The following is an 18897-nucleotide window of genomic DNA, read 5'->3' on the forward strand; positions in this document are numbered from 1 at the left end:
TGGAATGTTTTTCCAATTTTTTGTGTCCTCTCTGATTTCTTTGAGCAGTGGTTTGTAGTTCTCCTTGAAGAGGTCCTTCGCTTCCCTTGTTAGCTGTATTCCTAGGTATTTTATTCTCTTTATAGCAATTGTGAATGGGAGTTCATTCATGACTGGCTTTCTGCTTGCCTGTTGTTGGTGTATAGGAATGCTAGTGATTTTTGCACATTGATTTTGTATCCTGAGACTTTGTTGAAGTTGCTTATCAGCCTAAGAAGCTTTTGGGCTGAGACGATGGGGTTTTCTAGATATAGGATCATGTCATCTGCAAACAAAAAAACAATTTGACTTCCTCTCTTTCTATTCGAATATGCTTTGTTTCTTTCTCTTACCTGATTGCCCTGGCCAGAACTTCCAATACTCCCCTGAATAGAACTGCTGAGAAAGGTCATGGCCATGTGTATTACTCTGTTGCCACACTGCTATGAAGAAATACCTGACACTGGGTAATTCATAAAGGAAAGAGATTTAATTGACTCACAGTTCCACCTTGCTGGGGAGGCCTCAGGAAAGTTATGACCATAGAGGAAGGCAAAGGAGAAGCAGGGACCTTCTTCACAGGGTGGCAGGATGGAGTGAAGGCAAGCAGGGGAAGATGCCAGACACTTATAAAACCATCAAACCTCCTAAGAACTCACTCATTATCACTAGAACAGCATGGGGGAAACTGCCCCCATGATCCAATCGCCTCCACTTGGTCCCGCCCTTGATGCATGGGGCTCATGGAGACTACAATTCGAGGTGAGATTTGGGTGCGGACACAGAGGCAAACCATATCACCAGGTTTTGATCTGATTTCCCTTCAGTATTTCACTTCTATGTTACCTCTGTCCTGTTCTCTCAGCTCCACACTAAACCAGCTATAGTTTCTTGATGTGTCCAAATGCCACTTGGATAAGGTCTTAATAAAGATATGGGATGGTGGGAGTGGTAGCAATATATTGCAGAAACCCACACCAAACTACCTAAAATGAAATATTGGAAATCCCTGTTCATAAATTCTTTGGCCATCCCTGTTATTGGGCATTTCTTGTTGGCTGATGTTTCTCTGCAGGCCTTAACCTGCTGCTGTTTTACACAACAGCCCCTCACTTCTTTCTTCCACCTTCATTCTCTAGCCCCCCAGTTCCTGTTAACTACTTATGCCAGGGAGTTTAGTCCTTTTTTTTTCCCTGTGCTAGCCTATCCTTAGAGAATCATAACAAAACATGACATATTCACTTTTTGAGAGGCATTCTATGCTACTTTTATAAACTAAATTTTTCTTGTGTTATCATTCAGTCATTCAGTCACACCCACACTTAAAACATCAAAGCTATCATGGACCTCCTTGTATTCCTTACTGTGTTTATTCAATCATCATTGCAGTGAGTTCCAGGGATTAGGGTGCTGATGGAGAAAAAAGATATGACCATGAGGTAGCAGAGGCATACCACAAGCCTAATTTGGATGGTGCTTTCCCAAGTTTTGCTTCTGAGGGAGTCACTTACCACATGAGAACCTCCAAAGGCAACTACAAAGAGACCACCACCAAGAAAGAGAGGAGGGTGAAGGGACTTCTGGGGGAGGAGGGATCAGAGAAAGGGCTTTCATGTCTAGATGATGTCACTCAGCATCATGATGGGAGTCCCAGAGCAGAGAACTCTGAAAAGTGGCAGGAGCTTTGGGTCCTTTATAACCCCAAAAGTTGGAGAATATGAATGTACAAATAACCATACCATAATCATATCAACTGTGGGGGCATGAGAAGAACATCAGTATTCTCTGGGAGATCTGATATTGTAGGAAGAGCTTCTAGCAGGGAACTCAGAGATCAGGTCCCCAAAGGGGTGTGGGAGTTGGGGGAAGGCAAGAAATAACACAATGCCAGGTTTTCAAGCCCAGGGTGATTTTAAGCATAGTAATGCCACTAATCAATGTGGGAAGAACTACGAGCGGAATGGGGAGTACCTAATTGGTCTTAAGCAGCTGACACTGTGCTTTGTTTTGAGCAGGTAGAGTCTGGGACACTGGCAGGATATATTTGTAGCAGTGATTCCCAAGTAAAGATAAATAGCCATGGGGAGGAAGGAGTGTGCTCAGGTAAAAGGCAGGTTCCAAAGATCTAGGTTTGGGAATGAACCCAAGGATTTAAAATGTAGTATCTTTAGAGTGAAGATACCTGTTGAGAAAAGGTTAAATGAGAAGAAAATGAAAGTTGAACTTCGATGTATGTCTATACATCAGGTGTGTTGGGGGGCTAAGATTACATGGTAAAGGTAAGGTGTAATGAGAGGTAGGTAGGGTGAAGGCAGTGTGGGTCGATGGATTCTACCATCTCAAACCAACCCATCCTTCAAAAAGTCTGGCATGAATTTTACTTCCTCCTGAAAGCTTTCAAACTCTAAGGTGTTACTTTTGTCATCTGGACTCAGAAGGCTAATTATGTTCGATTCTCATTTAGCAATTAATTGTGCATTACTTTGACACATCACTTACTATTGCAGTGTACTCATCAACTAAATGGCATCATCTTATAACTCTTTGAATCATCAAGTAAATTTATCCATTGTAGTTTGTCAATAAGTACATGATTGATTGATTGATTGATTTTAATATTTCTTAATATCTACTATCAATGAATTTCCCTCAACCTATTATCTTATTTGTCTTTTTGTAGTTGTGCCGTATTCTATGTGCTAAGTAACACCTCTCTCTCTCTTCCTCTCTCTGTTTCTCCCTGTCTCTGTCTCTTTCTTTTTCCAAAACAATTGTTGGGCTCTGCCAGGAGTACAAAAAGGAGTACAGAGAGAAAACTCAGCTTCTACCAGGGAGTCATTTTGAGCCAGGATTGTTAAACATGAAGGCTGGCCCTCATCAAGGGAGGGTCCTTCAGAGTATGATAAACACAAAGGTCAAGGTAGACACAAAATATGTGGAGTGTGGAGAGGGAGGCAGTAGACGTTGTATCTGGGGTAGAGTAGGCTCAAAGGAGGCAATGCCAGAGGTAAGCCTTAAAGAACAAGCAAGAGTAAGCCAGATGCAAAGGGGAGGTGTGGATGGAGGCGTTCCAGGCAGAAAGGAGACGAGGAGCGAAGTTCCAGTGCCAGAGAGTACGGTGTGTATGGGCATGTGTATGTGAGTGTTTTTGTATGCGTAGAACTATGGGCTTCCCATCCATGGGACATTCTCTGCATTTGTCCTTTACCAATTATGTTTAGTGGTAGCAGGAAATCCAGTAATTCCAAATCTGATGTTATGTGGGAAAATGTCTTTTAATGTAAGACACTGTGTGCAGATATCCACTCATAATTTGTGGTAAGCCTGAGAACCCTTTTAGAATATCATATTTCTATTTTAAGAGTTAATTTTGTGCTGTTATGTAATTTGAGCTCTGACCATATGCTGTAGATTTGGAATATGTACAAAAGAAAGTGCAAGTGTCATCAATGTAGAAAATTACTAGAAGGTCAGAGCCATGTTCCCCTCTCCCCACTTTTTTGTTTTATGATCTGCCTGACAGCCTGATGCAAAGCGTGTCAGCAATCACTTGGGAATGTCTTCATTTTTCAAGTTCTTAAACATTTTCTTGTCTTTGAGACTTTTAAAAGAGTGGTAACATTTGCCGGACGTGAGCCAATGGAGGGAATAATAGGAGCCATCTGGAGAAATATTCAGGTGCATCACAAGGAACTAGAGAAATGACAGTTCTGGAAAGTTGAATTTCTTTCTGATTTCAGAACCTACCATTAAATTTTTGTATTCTGTTTATGGTAAATTCAAATGATTCTGACTGTGTATTTAGGTGACTTGGAGATTCAGTGGTTAAATGGCATGTAAAGCTCATTTAAGAACCTCATGGAAGCCAAACTAAAGTACTTGCTTAACAGACAGTATGAATATTTATGAATGTTATTCATTATTCTCATTTAGGAACAATAATGAAGCCACCACTAGAAATGAATGTGCTTTTTTTCTGGAATCATTTTTAAAGATAGAAAAGAAAATAATATTTGATAAAATTAAAGTAGTAGAAATGCATCTAGGAAAATTACTATATAAATATTTTCTACATAATTTCTCATCCTTATTTGTTTCGACCTCTTCTCCTTCAGTGGTTATTTCACTTCCTGTTAGCTGATTGGTAGACTTGGAGGAGGAAAAAAATATCCTGATTGAGAAGTGAGTTGCCATGGCAACCTTGCACTACAGTTATATTTTTCTGTCTGTAACTATAAATGGTAAAATGTAACCTTTCTAATTATGCTGCAACATTTTTAACTCTATTGGTACCAAATCCTCTACAAACTTTGATGTCATACTAAATAAAAGCAATACATCTCATTTTTACCTCAACAAAAAATATTTATATTAACTGGAATCTTTTGTAGAAATTAAGATTCTATGACGTGCAATAAAATATCAAAATATAGTGATTTAAAAATCTTACCTGAATGCCTAGATTGCTCATTCTAAACATTCAAAATAATTAAAATATTAGCCTGAGTTTAAGTTTATTGTTTTTAAAATGTGTTGTTTGAACAGAACAAGGAGAAACCTAATTCAGAATCTGTAAATGAAGGTCTTAACCTTTAGCAATGAATTATTTTTTCTTCAGTCCTATGGGAACAACCTAGACAGTCCCTGATTTCCTAACACTAGTTTGAAGTAACCCATACATTTGAACAACAAATGCAAAGCATCCCTGCTTTGCCCAACCCAGATTCCCACCTCCCTTCCCTCTCTCGGAGCTCCTGTTGCCTCCGCTCCTGCCAGGGGGGCTCCTGGAAATATGAGGAAGCAGGGAAGCTCCAGGTTCAAAAGTAGGATAGAGAAAGAAGCTATGAGAATCAGGATACCTAGGGTCAAGCACTCTATCAAAAATGTCACCTTGGTCCAATCATAAAAACCAAATAATTTGATTTCTTTAAATTATTTCACCATTTAGTAGTATTGCTGGAAGTTCTATCGACTAGAGATTGTAAATTTCACCTCAATTAGAAGCATGGCAGGTTAAGGGGACTGTCTCTGGTCATTCAAATCTTAGTGTCAATTATATAAATCAGGTTTCTTTCCTGCTAAAACTGGGCAGAATTAGAGCATGCTGAGGGAATGGAGGCTTGCATTGTGTAGAGGGAAGGGGAAGATGGCTTTGGAGGAAGAAGACTGGGAGGCAGGGAGGCCTGAGTATGGTGAAGTATAGGTGATAGGGACACACTGTGGCATAGGGTTTGGGAGAGGACAGTGGGAGTGGCGGATGGGGGTGAAAGGACCAACATTTTGCTTGGGACTGTCTTCATACTTGGCAGCCCGTCTTTGTCCTCTCATCGCTCTGTCTCCTCTCTTAGCTGTGTGCAGAATGTCATATAATGGAATCACACGATATACACCCTTTTCATATGTTTGCATATGTTTGTTTGTCATCTGTGTATCTTCCTTGGTGAAGTATCTGTTAAATATTTTTTTGAAACGGAGTCTCATTCTGTTGCCCAGGCTGGAGTGCAGGTGTGATCTCGGCTCACTGCAACCTCTGCCTCCTGGGTTCAAGTGATTCTCATGCCTCAGCCTCCTGAGTAGCTGGGACTACAGGCGCATGCCACCACACCTGGCTGATATTTTGTATTTTTAGTAGAGATGGGGTTTCACCATGTTGACCAGGCTGGTCTCGAACTCCTGACCTCAGATGATCCTCCTGTGTTGGCCTCCCAAAGTGCTGGGATTACAGGTGTGAACCACTCTGCCAGGCCGAAGTATCTTAAATCATTTGCCAATTTTATTTCTGCTGGTTTGTTTACTTATTGCTGAGTTTTGAGAGTTTTAAAAAATACATTGTGCGTGGAAGTCCTTTGTCAGATATGTGAATAGCAAATATTTTTTCCAGTGTGTGGCTTGTTTTTCAATTCTCTTAATGATGCACTTTTCAGAGCCAAAGTGTTTTTTTAATTTAATGAAATCCAATTTATCAAGCTTTGTTAAATAAATTATGCTTTTGGTATTATGTTTAAGAATTCTTTGCTTAACTAATGATCACAAAAATTTCTTCTGTTTTCTTCTAAAAGTTTGTAGTTTTATGTTTACATATAGATGTGTGATCCATTTTGAGTAGACTCCTTTTTAATGCTTTTTTTTAGTTCACTTGATAATAGTTGAAATATTTTTATGTCTTTGAGAAAACATCTAAGGACAAAAAGCTGCTATGACTTAAGCAATACTTAAATTTGTGTATCTTTGTATCTACTGACCAATAAAAGTTGACTCATGTTCTTATAGAGAGAACTTAAATTTAAATTTTATTAACCACAACAGCATCTACATACATTTGAAAAGTGCAGTACGTGAATGTCAAGGTACTTGTGGAGTTGTGGATTCCCTGCAATAGTGCCTCCCTCCCTCATTTATGTAGTGGTTTACCATCCACAGATCTGGGCCAGTCTCCTCCTTTAATGCACAAATAAGCAGAGTTTCAGAGGGAAACAGCTCTTTCCAGAGTCAAAGAGAAAGTTGGTGGCAAAGCTAGTCTAGAATCTAGAATCTAGATCTCTAGAATTCTAGTCCAGTGCAAGCTCCATTACTAGGTTACGGTTTACTGACTGGCCACTAGAAAGCGAGGCATCATCACAGTAACCATTCTTTTTTTTCTATTTTTTTGAGACAGAGTCTTGCTCTTGCCCAGGCTGAAGTGCAGTGGCGCGATCTCAGCTCACTGCAAGCTCTGCCTCCCGGGTTCATGTCATTCTCGGCTCACTGCAAGCTCTGCCTCCCGGGTTCACGTCATTCTCTTGCCTCAGCGTTCCGAGTAGCTGGGACTACAGGCGCCCGCCACCATGCCCGGCTAATTTTTTTTGTATTTTTAGTAGAGACGGGGTTTCACTGTGTTAGCCAGGATGGTCTCGATCTCCTGACCTTGTGATCCGCCCGCCTCGGCCTCCCAAAGTGCTGGGATTACAGGCGTGAGCCACTGCGCCCGGCCCACAGTAACCATTCTTTTGAACATGTGCCTTGCATTCTCCGAGCTCTTCGAAGGCATGGACTACATCTTTTCTAGTCTTTGACTGCCCAGTTACGGCTCACATACTGTTGTGTGTCCTAACATTATAACTGAGGCAGTTGTGGAGTAAGTGCTTTTTGAGCAAATGGCTCCTTCCTTGGGCAAGGAAATATTTCAGATCAACCAATTTTTATAGATTCGCAGTGAAAATACCTGGAAGAGAATTGGTTGTCTACAGTATGATATAGAGAAAAAAACAAGGGATTTAACATCAGAAAGCCCAGTTTGAAACCCTGGCTAAGCACAATAGAAAGTGAAAACGAAATTCACAGTTAAATATTAGAGACAATGATTCTGTGTTCAACCTAGATTTGTGCTGCAGTAATAGACATGTTCACACAGCCAGACTCAAACAGAAGTCACAGAGCCAAGCATGTTATGCAAAAAAGCCATGAGGAAAGACGTGATCTTTGCAGCAGCATATGGAAATGAAGTAATATAGACAGCTTTCTTTACAGTGTTATTTCTTTTAGCTTTGGCCTTTGAGCTACAGTCTGCAAGTGTTCACATGTTTCTCGGGAAATCCACGTTTTTTATTCCTGAAAGCTCATCATGATAGCCACTAGTGTGGTGGCATATATCCTGCAGGACCCTTGAGGGGTCTGGGGATGGGTGAAGGGGAGAGCCAGGGTCAACTTACCCAAGTTTAAACATTGCATCTCAAAGCAGAATTCAATGAAGATCATTCCAATGAATGTCTCTTCTTTCCTTCTCTTCAAAACATTCTGGCCACAGCTTCCTGCCTCACTCTTGCATTTTAATCCCCCTGCTTGGCATCACATCATGCTCCTGGCAAGACATGAATGACTCCTCTCATTGCCCGCCCCACCCCAGGGCTTGAGTTCTGTCATCTGTGGCTGTCATTGCAGTGATGCAAATGAAAGCTCCTTTGAGGTAAAAGGAAGTCAACATGGCATCGCCTGGCTCCTGGCACAGCAGGGGTGTAAATGCATCACCCTCGGAAATAAATATGCTCCTCTACTTTTCTTGGCCTTCATAACCACACATCCATCTTTCTCTTTCCTGTGTATTCTCCAGACCATCTCAGATCTACTTCTGCTCACCTCTACTCCCCTGATCCACGCAATCCATATTTTCCCACCTCTTTGAGTCCCCAGACATTTTTAAATGGAAGAAATTGAGTATGTCATTAACATGACTCTAACATAAGTAAAGCTTGGCACCATCCCATTTCTACTTTTTGTAATCCTCCTTTCCACCTTGTTACCACTTTCCTGCCTGTCCTCAGACATCTAGTGTTCTGTACAGCCTCATTATTACCCAGGACTGACCACCTCCTTCCCCCTTTCCTCTGCCTCTGGAAGGAAAGCATGTAACCAATGAATCCACACAGATACACTAAAGACTCTATCACATGATATATACACCCAACACAAGGATATTTTCCAAGAAAAGAAGATGGTGGCAATACAAACAAAATACTGTAGAATCTGCCACTAAGCCAGGATGGGAAAACTATTTCTATGTAAATTGCTCTTCCAGAAATATCCCACAACACAATGACTCAGCCAAGTACCTGGCACCTAGTAGGTGTTCTGTAATGGGATTGACAGTGGAATTCTCCTGTGAGGAAGCTAAGCTTGCACAGATTTTGAGAGTTGCAAATCCCTCTTTGGTACCCATTTCCTCCCTGCCAAAGAAATTCAGCCAATCACTTCCTCCTTCATTCTTATGTCATACACAAGCCTAGTACTTGGGATATAGCTGTCCTTTCAGGAACTTTCAGTTCAGTGTGGGAACAGAATATAATGTGTAATCCAGAATAGTGTGATATGTGCTGTGAATAGGGTTGTTATGGGGTAATGTAGGGATGTACCCAGCATGGCTTTGGGTATCACTGGAGATAGTTACTCCTAAAGCAAAGTCTGAAGGGCAAGGAGAGAATTTCCAGGTGAAGGGAAGAAGGAGGTGCTCCACAGTGGGGAGAGAATATGGTGGGGTGCATTAGGAAGGGTAAGAGTTTGTCACATCTGCAGCCCTGGGGTCATGTGGGGTGAAAACAACAACCACTACAGCAAAAGACACTATTTCCTATGTGGAAGCCAAGCATGTGCACCCTCTTCTGGCTTCAATGTCACCATCAACATGAGACCCAAGAGACCCACCACGCTTGGTGCTTCACTATCCATCACCCACGGCCTCACCACCACTCTGCTGAAAGGTCTCAGGACTCATTCCATCATGTCCTCCATCCCTATGTCTATAGACCTTCATTTAAACCCCAGTCAGGTCATTTCTGATCACCTGGACCATCTCCACAGAGCTCTGTACCTCCCTGAACCTGACCCAACCTAATATCACACTGAGATCTCAAACCCTTTCACTCCACCTGGCTGACAGTGTCATTTGTCATTGCCAAAATCCTCCACTCTTCAGCCTCCCCTCTGAATGATCTCCCACCTTTTTGTTGTGCTCTTCCAGAGGACCCTGCTTCCACAGCCTCTCAGCAAGGGCTGTTTTCCCTCTAAACTGACATATCACAGGGTCCAGAGGAAGGTAGGGGTCTTGTTTGCTTCTCATCACCACCTCCTGTTATTTTAACTCCCTCCTCCCTGAAGCTCTCCATCTCCTTCCAAGCCATGCCCTCGTGAGCTTCTCTTCTTTGTTGGAGTCATCTGAAGGTCTCTGATACACTCACGCTCATTCTTTGAAGCCTTCAGCACCAGGCTCACTGTCTTTCCCAAACCCTTCTCTTGTCATAATGCTTGTTGATTTCAAAATCCATGCAGAGGATCCTTCCCTTCCCCCACCTCTCACCTTTGTGACCCTCTCCCCGATGATCTTGTCCTTCCCGCTACTGCAGCCATTGATAGATCCTGCCCTGTAAATAACCACATACCCTACAAAATTACAAGACTTCTACTTCAAAGCTTTCCCTCTCTGGCTCCCGCTTTCTATCTGTCCAGCTCACTCCCTTCAGTCCTTTGATTCCAGGAATTCCTCAGCCCCACCACAATCACCAGTCCATTAATTCTACCAGTTTTTTCACAGTCCCCACCGCTCATATTCTCGTTTCCCTCCATGCCCATCTCAAACTCCACAGCCCCCATTGTAACCCCTTCCTTGCAGACCCCTTCCACTCCCTTGCCATCATTCTCTTTGTTGCACTCACTTGGCTGAATTCTAAACATGGCTAATGGTAAATCCAACTCTCAGTCTACTCTGTTCCTCCTCTCCAACCAGTTGAATATGGCAAGAGGAAACAATGCCAAATAACCTGATTTTAGGCCCATGAGTACTAACCTCAACTGAGCCATTGGTATGGCCCAAGGATCCTTCAAGAGACAGCACAGCATGTGGAGGGTTTATGCAGCCAGACTTTCTGGTTCAGATTCCCAGCTCTGCCCCTTAGAGCTGCATCATCATGAGATAGTTATCTTTATGTTCTGTGCTTCAGTGTTTTAATCTGTGAAATGGGAAGAAGAATAATACTTATGTCTGGGATTGCTGTGAGGATTACATTAGTTAATATATGTAAAGTGCTTAGAAAAGTTTCTGGCACATAATGACCGAATATAATGGTACATCATCATCATCATCATCTTATTACATTTATTGGGTCCACTTATTCTTCTGCTTGCCTAGAAAACCATTTCACACATTTTCTCCCCCTCTTTCTTTCTCACACAGCCCTAACCCCTACTCAAGCTTCTTGCTTAGAATCAATGATATAGATTACTATTTTACTGAGAAAATAGAAGTAAACAAAAGAGAACCTTCTCCACTCTGAGTCAATGAACATACCCCAGCTATACTCATCTAGTTATTTCCCTCTTGCTGCTGTGAATGAGCCCTCTGTACTTCCATCTAAGATGAACCACCCCCCTGTGCCTTAGGTCCCATCAATTCTCAAAGTCATCTGCCTAGTGATTTCCTCCTCACTCTCCTGCATCAATGATTCACTGGATCATTCCCATCGTCATATCTACATGCTGTAGTAACCTTCCTTGATCCATCAACCTCAAAGTAGCTACCCATTTCTCTCTTCCTTCTTTACTGCCAAACTGCCTCAATGCCTCTATCTCCTTGCTACCCATTTTTTCCTAAATCCACTCGTATAATGTTTTTTTTCCCCCACCATTGTTCCATCAAAACTGCTCTTATCAGGGTTACCAAAGACCACTCTGTTGGCCAAACCATGGTAATTTCCCAGTCCTTGTTTTTATTTGATTAGCAGTAGCATCTGAAATGGCCAATTACTCTTTCCTTGAAACTTTTCTCGCTTGTATTCTGGGATGCCACGCCCTTCTAGTACTCTTGTTTCCTTCTTGGCCACTCCTCCTGACTCTTTTGCTGTTTTCATCTCATATTCTTGACCTGTAAATATTGCAGGGCCTGAAGGTCCAACCCCTGGCCCTCTTTTTGTCTCTACTTACACTGACTCCCTTAGTGATCTCTGCCAGTTTAAAGCATTAAATACCATCTCTAAGCTAATGATGGCTGTATTTATATGCTTTTTCTCCAGATAGCCTCATGGCTTACTCTATTACTTCCTGCAGGTCTTGGCTCAAATTTAACCTGACAGAGAGGCCTTCCCAGTACATTGTAAATAAAATAGTCTTCCCACCCCATCAGTCTATATCTCCTTATTCTGTTTTATTATTATTGTTATTTGCACAGCACTTTTCTTCTTCTGACATATATTTACTTGTATATTGAAAGCCTTTGAAAACAAGGACGTTATCCAGCTCACTGAGAGCCTTCCTTGCACATAGAAAGCTACCAATAAATGTTTGTTGAGTAAAAGCACAATCTCATTCATTCCTGACAATACCCCAACAATCCTATTAGAAGGATTATTACAGATGAAGAAACAGAATCGAGTTAACCCATTATCACACAGCTGGCAATTCAGGCAGCCTGACTCCAGCCCACACGCCTACCTACCTTGCTACAGAAGCCAGAAGAGCACAGAGGATCAGAGGGTTCTTTCACTAGGTACTGGGTTTATGTTGAGGACAAATAGAGAACCGCTGGTGTGATAGTAGTAGGGAACATAGGGGAGTGACATACTCTTAGTAAGGTGCTGACTCCATCCAAAATGTGCACATAATTGCTCATCTCCAGTTCCTACGTCATTAAGTCCTGCCAACTCAGAGACTGCCGTGGTGCTTCACTGGAAAGTTTAGGCTGACAGTAGATTGTATATATGCTTTGTGAGCATCAAAGTGGCCTGTGCTGACAATATTTAAGTCAGATTTAGTTAAGAGCTTCAAATCAATGCTACCTTGAGGTCTCTGAAATTAAAGCCTTTTCTTGCTGTTTCCATAGCAGCCTGATAGTTGACATAATCCCCAAAGAAGCTTATATGTTAATACCCAAGGACCATTTACAGTTCTCATGCGCTGCTGACCTGAAATGCCATGACTAGAGCTAGATATACTAGCAAAATATTGAGGTATTTAAAGAACATAGTATAGTCCAAACTTTAGTGAAAGAGGATCGGGTTTTCAAGAACCTGATTAAATAAACTTTAAAAATACACATATTTTCAATATTTGACTTCTTTAAAGTTTAGTGCTCCATGGATTCTGACCTTTCAGGTACCTCACACCTGGGGGTTGTAAGATGTAAAGGATATTTCTATGTAGGCAATAAGTGCATTCAGTTAATAGATGCTAAAATTTACCATGTTTCCATGGTGAAATGAACTGCTGTTTTCTGTTTTAAAGGGAACCAGGTGTTCACCCTCCAGTACCTCCAAAGCCCAGTTCTCCTGTTTCTTCTCCTAACCAGCTGAGACAGGATAATAGGTAAGACCTAGTACTCCAGAATTTCTTGACAAAATGAAGTTCAAAGGAAATGAAAGTAAATGGACTGTGACCTGCTGTGTGCAAAGCATGAATGTTTGGTGTGCACATTCCCTAAAGAAGTGCCTGTAGAACTTTTTCTAATTTTATTTCCCAACACATATGTTTATGTTTGCCTTTGAATACTAATGGCTAACTTGTCTTAAGAAAATATGCCTTCAAGATAAAAATGGAACAATATTCATGTTCAGAAAGTGTTTGTGCACAGGCTTTTTATATATTAGCTCCTAATATACAAATATAAATACATATATGTATTTGTCATGTATTATATATAATATAAATATAAACCATCTTAAAATATATTTTTTGTTCATGTTTGTTCCAAGTTAAGTTTCCCACTAAGAGATACAGATTCTGATGAAAGATGTTCTTGAAACTTTGTGTTACCACTCAAATCCTTGCTTATGTTAGAAATACCTTTGAGTAGTTCTTTAATCTTTTTTTAGTGAAGGGATTTGTAGTTTACTTCAAAACTATCACAAATTTTGAAAGATGTTCTAATTGACTTGTCTCTGAATCAGGAAAAATAGACTTGCTTCTCAGCTTTGAATCTCTGTCACTCTAAATTAATACTTGGAAACAAATTCAGAGATCTGAAACTCTTCCCATGTGTTACATTTAAACTGTTTAATATATCTTGAACAATTTTTCAAGATGTACACCCCACATTTCCATTATCATTGTGAGATTAAAAAATGGTAACTCAATGAAGATTGACTACATTACATCTGCTTGATTGCCTACTGTTGCTTCTTTTGTATTTTTGCTCTTTGATGGTGATTTTTTTGGCACCATGTAAGACACAATTATCAAACTATTCTTTAATAAGACACAACCATAGAACTACTTTTTAGTAGACACAATTATAGAAATATTCTTCATTAGGAGAGTAACTTCAGTTAGAAAGTTTTGACTGGGTAGCAGGACTATGTAGCAATAGGTGTTAAAAACTCCAGGTTTGAATTTCTGTTCAGTGAAACTGCACAGGATCTTTGAAATTTTGTCCTTAGGATGAGAGCATAATTTTTTTAATTGAGTCAAGAGAATATTTCTTCACTGAACTAATTAAAAATATAGATCAGATTTATAACTTTTTATTTGTATGATGGTTATAATGATCTCTTAAAAATGTCTTCTCAAGCTTTTTAATCTTACATTATTTTTCCCCTAACTCTTCTAGTATTGAGCAATTAAATCCCAATTTGAATAGAATTTTTTTAAGGGGCTAAAATTAATCGGCCTTAGTACCACCGATATTCTAATCTAAAATCAGCGTCACTAGAGCTACAAGCTTGTTTAAATTTAAAGGAAGCTAAATTTCACAGGAACTTACTACTCAAATTTCTTTATTCTACCAATGATCTAAAAAATAAAATTGGGACAACTTGCATGTTTTTTAAAATCCTGACTACTTTAATCACAGCAAGATGATTTTAATGAAAGAATATGAAATGGAAGTGTTTCCTATGTAATTAACACATGTCCTCAGGAGTACAAAAAATAGTTGAATATAGCTTCTTGAGAACAAGTAGGAATGTATAAGTAGGTCAACCAGATACTTTAAAAAAGAGTAGAGAAAAGTCTTAAGTTGTGCCAGAACCTAACATAATAAAATTTAATTCTGTCAGCTTAGTATATGGTCATTCCCAATGTGGTAGGTGTACTTGAAACGTAGACTTTTTCTCCCACCTTATATGAACAAATATATTTCTTGATAGTATTCAAATGGGATAATTCTTTAAGAAAAAAATCCCTTTGATGCCCCTAACAAAAATTAATATTTTAAAATATTATATCGTTATCTAATAGAGATAAGTATGAAAATGCTTTATTGATGGAGAACAAAAAACAACATAAACATATTTAGAACTTATAAGTCTAGATAAATCCAGTGGTTTACAAATATGCAATAAAGACAGATTAAATTACAAACTCAGTATACTGGAGTTCCCGCCAACCCAAAGAGTTTAAGTTTGTTATCTCAGGTAGTGGTATGGTTCCAACAAACACTGATCTTTTTGTACATAAATTTTAAAAAATAAATTTCAATTTATCAAGAAAAGTGTTTTCTTTTCTGACTGATATAATCTTTTAACTTTGAAAATAAAGGCAGATACATCCACCTAAACCGGGTGTATACACAGAAACCAACAGATCTGCTGAAAGAAATATAAGGTACACTGATTTCTATTTATATCTACGTAACTGTAGCAATGATAAAGTATGCTTTCTCAGCACATTAAAAAATGCAAGGCAATTAATAATAAGGTAGACAAAATCGGTTTTCCAACTGACTCCAAAATAGTAATAAATGTTTTTGTAGGCACTTTCAGAATTTTGTTCCTTTTAATTCTTTTTTTTTTTTTTTGAGACGGAGTCTCGCTCTGTCGCCCAGGCTGGAGTGCAGTGGCGCAATCTCGGCTCACTGCAAGCTCCGCCTCCCGGGTTCACGCCATTCTCCTGCCTCAGCCTCTCCGAGTAGCTGGGACTACAGGCGCCCGCCACCACGCCCGGCTAATTTTTTGTATTTTTAGTAGAGACGGGGTTTCACCGTGGTCTTGATCTCCTGACCTCGTGATCCGCCTGCCTCAGCCTCCCAAAGTGCTGGGATTACAAGCGTGAGCCACCGCGCCCGGCCTTCCTTTTAATTCTATCCCAAACTTTCCATTAAGAAAGCTACCAAAATGTTGTGAACAAGATAACAGGCTAATATCAAACCCACTAAAAGCAGGAGAGCTTGTTCACCTCTTTATTCCCAGGACCTGCTCTGAGGTCTATGATATAGTTGGTGTGGATGTATAAAGAAAGAGGTGGAAATACAGTTGTTCAGTTGAACTTGTGCTACAAAAACTTTGTCTAGTGTTGGCTGAACATAGGCATGTCCAACTCCTCCTGCAGCATCGGGAAGAAGCACATTGATGCCATTTGGTAAAGGGACATTTACCAAATGTCGTGGGAGGAAGGGTAAGGTGCATTCCCCAAATGTCTGGTCTCCCAATTTACACTTCTGATTTACACTTGTTGTCTTGCACATCCTGTTTAGTCTAGCATTTGTTCTGGATGTGTCTTCTTTTTCTCCCTTTTGTAAGGAAAAAAATTATTTTTTGAAAATAGTTTTTAAACAGTGCAATTTTATGGGTCTATATGATAATTTTTCAGTCAAAAGGATTTTATGACTGAAAATATTATTTTGAAGTTTAAAACTTACATACTTTTCATTTTTTATATTATCCCCATTTGACTTTCAGAAGAGTCCCATTCTAAAAGACACATCACATGGATTCTCTTCTTTGGAGAAAGTCATGTTTCCCTTGTTCTGAGGAGCTTATAGCACCACTCTTGGCATTCCCCAACCTGTGTTCTGTGCCACAGGATGTCAAAGCATGTTCTGCAAAAGAAGAGTTCAGTGTTTCACTATATTTAGGAAACACAGTTAAATACAGTTTTCTGCCACAGAACTTTTCAGAATCTTTAGTGTGCTTATGTGTATTCCAAATTAGCAAAAGTCAGTTACACTTCCCAACTTACTTGGCTACAAAATCCTTTCTTCATGAAGCCTTATTAACCTTCTGTGAGATACTGAGTTCTTTTCTTCTTCTTCTTGTTTTCTTTTTTTTTTTTTTTTTTGACAGGATCTTGCTCTGTAACCCAGCTGGAGTGCAGCAGAGAACTCATAGCTCACTGCAGCCTCAAACTCCTGGGCTCAGGAGATCCTCCTGCCTTAGCCTCCTGAATAGTTGGGACTATGAGCACAGGCCACTACACCCAGCTAATTTAAAAAGAAATTTGTATGTGGAGATGGGGATCTCCCTTTGTTGCCCAGGCTAATCTTAAACTTCTGGCCTCAAGGGATCCTCCTTCCTTGGCCTCCCAAAGTTCTGGGATTACAGGTGTGAACGACCACACCCAGCCCACAGTTCTTAATTACTATAAGAATTTTCTTAATTGTTCCTTTTATGATCCAGGGATATCAGCATTGATCTGATTTGGAATACACGAGCCCTCTATGTGCTCAGGTGCTTCCACCCATTCTAAAGTCTGAGAAGACAAACACTTTCACCCCTTTAGGGGGTGAAAAGGAATAATTAGTTGTGTGTGTTGCTTAATGCTGCTTGGTTCTGGTAGAAAACCTTTTGAACTCACTTCTGTGTTTACTTGTTAGTTAAATGGATTTTGTTTTCTATGTCCTTTTTGTAACATAGAACCTGGGAGCTGGCAATACAAGTCTTCAGGAGAAAATGTAGTTATTTCAGTGAGCACTAGATGGCAGAGCCAACACCCAGGTGGAATAACAGAGGGGAGTGTGTGTGTGTTTGTGTGTGTGTGTGTGTGTGTGTGTGTGTCAGTGGGGGATGTGTGTGTCTCTGTGTGCCATGAGCTGACATAATAGAACCATTTTGTCATTCTGTTAAACTCAGTAATTCCTGAACACCACCTATTTACTTTATTTACTGAAAACAAATGAGAAATTTTAGCTCCTTCAAAAATAGCTTGACTGTCATTGACCTGTATTTATTTTTCGTTGTTTGAAGGACTCAGGATCTTGATAACATCATCAAAGTGGCCACTTCACTTCAGAGAACTGACAAAGGGTGAGCTCTCAGAGCTTTTGAGCTTGGGTTTTATCTTCTCTTGTGTTTCAAAAATGCTTAACCACACCTTTAAAAGTTCCAAATATGAACAAAATCCTAGTGCTGTATATTGTATATAATTTAAAATAAGAAAGCATCAGTTTCTCTAGATAAGTATTCCTGAATAGTGGATGGTGCCGACATTTATGGACACTCTTCCAACTCTGCTGCTTTTTCTGGCAATTTTACTCACCCGGTGACCTCAGCTGTCAAGCCTCATGCCAAATATCCAGTCCTGTATTTATGTTGCTGGTCCAGATCTCTACTCATCTCCTAGCACCCCCACTCAGGATGTCCAACGTCATATCCAGGTTCCTTCCCAAATGTGCTGTTCCTCACTTCTCTGTTCTTGCATTCCTGCAGACTCACCTTTCTGGAATAATTCTTGATTCTTCCTTCTCCTTCCGCCTAGGTAGTATCATGCATGCACGAATTAAACATCTAAAATGTCCCTCATGTGTACACAGACTTCCCCTAGTTTAAACCCTCATTGACTCCTTCACAGATTATTAGGGTAGCTATTCAGCTTTACTTACACTCTTCAGGCTTTGCTTCCACTGAACTGTTATCACCCATCAATGCGAGAATTCTTCCAAAGATTCTGCTCAATCACTGAACCAGATCCTCATTGCCCATTCAATGGCATATAACCTCATTCAAAGCCCTTGCCAACCTGGCTCCAGCCTCACATTCCAGTTATTTCTGTTTTCACTCCTATATTTATCCTACATTCATATCAAGGGAAACCATTTTCTCGCTGCGGTTTCCAAATACTCTGGCTTTGTTTATACCACATGGTAGCCTTTTCCAGCCTCAAGCCACATGCCAATCCATCCAAGCCCTGCCCGTTGTTCAAGATCCGGATCAAGTGGCACCTTCTCTGTTGTCTTCCCTGAGTGATCCAGTGAGATGTGACTTCTGCCTCTATTAGCACTTAGAGTTGCACTATTCTTATTTTATAAGACCGAATCATACTCAGTTTTGTTTCCTGTTATTTGCATAAGTGTGTTACCTTCTCTATCATCTCTATAGTCTCTCAGGGCAGATATTTTGTCTTATTTGCCATTTACAGTGTGTGACATGATGCTTTGTACAAAGTAGGTGTTTAATAGATTATGGTAAAATCATAATATTCCATTGTTTAAGTCCAAAGCTCTCAAAAATATTCCTTGTTTAATAGATTTTAGTAATGCTAAGAGTGTTGCTAGAGATTGCAGTCCCTATCAAAAGAACTGAAGAGAAGAAAATGTGACACTTGGCTTTTCTGTGCAAATTCATAAACAAAATAGGAGCTCTGAATCCAAACGGAGTCTATAGAAATTGTCCTGAATGTTTCATTTCCATGTCTTCCCTCATTGAAGTGTCT

General features: G+C 40.1%; 1 protein-coding gene across 10 annotated transcripts in view; it reads left to right on the forward strand.

Annotated features, from left to right (window-relative positions):
* SCEL (sciellin) overlaps positions 1-18897 on the forward strand; it is a 166955-nt gene that overhangs the window by 96118 nt on the left and 51940 nt on the right. For 9 of the 10 annotated variants that reach the window (XM_032151056.2, XM_032151052.2, XM_058437996.1 and 6 more), the window contains 3 exons: positions 12760-12840; positions 15010-15075; positions 17433-17492. In XM_032151056.2, the coding sequence (XP_032006947.1) occupies positions 12760-12840; positions 15010-15075; positions 17433-17492 (207 nt within the window). The remainder of the gene's footprint in view (positions 1-12759; positions 12841-15009; positions 15076-17432; positions 17493-18897) is intronic. The other variant, XM_058437998.1, reaches the window with a different exon arrangement.

Source organism: Hylobates moloch, unplaced genomic scaffold (assembly GCF_009828535.3).
Source record: "Hylobates moloch isolate HMO894 unplaced genomic scaffold, HMol_V3 SCAFFOLD_4, whole genome shotgun sequence".
Lineage (NCBI taxonomy): Eukaryota > Metazoa > Chordata > Mammalia > Primates > Hylobatidae > Hylobates > Hylobates moloch.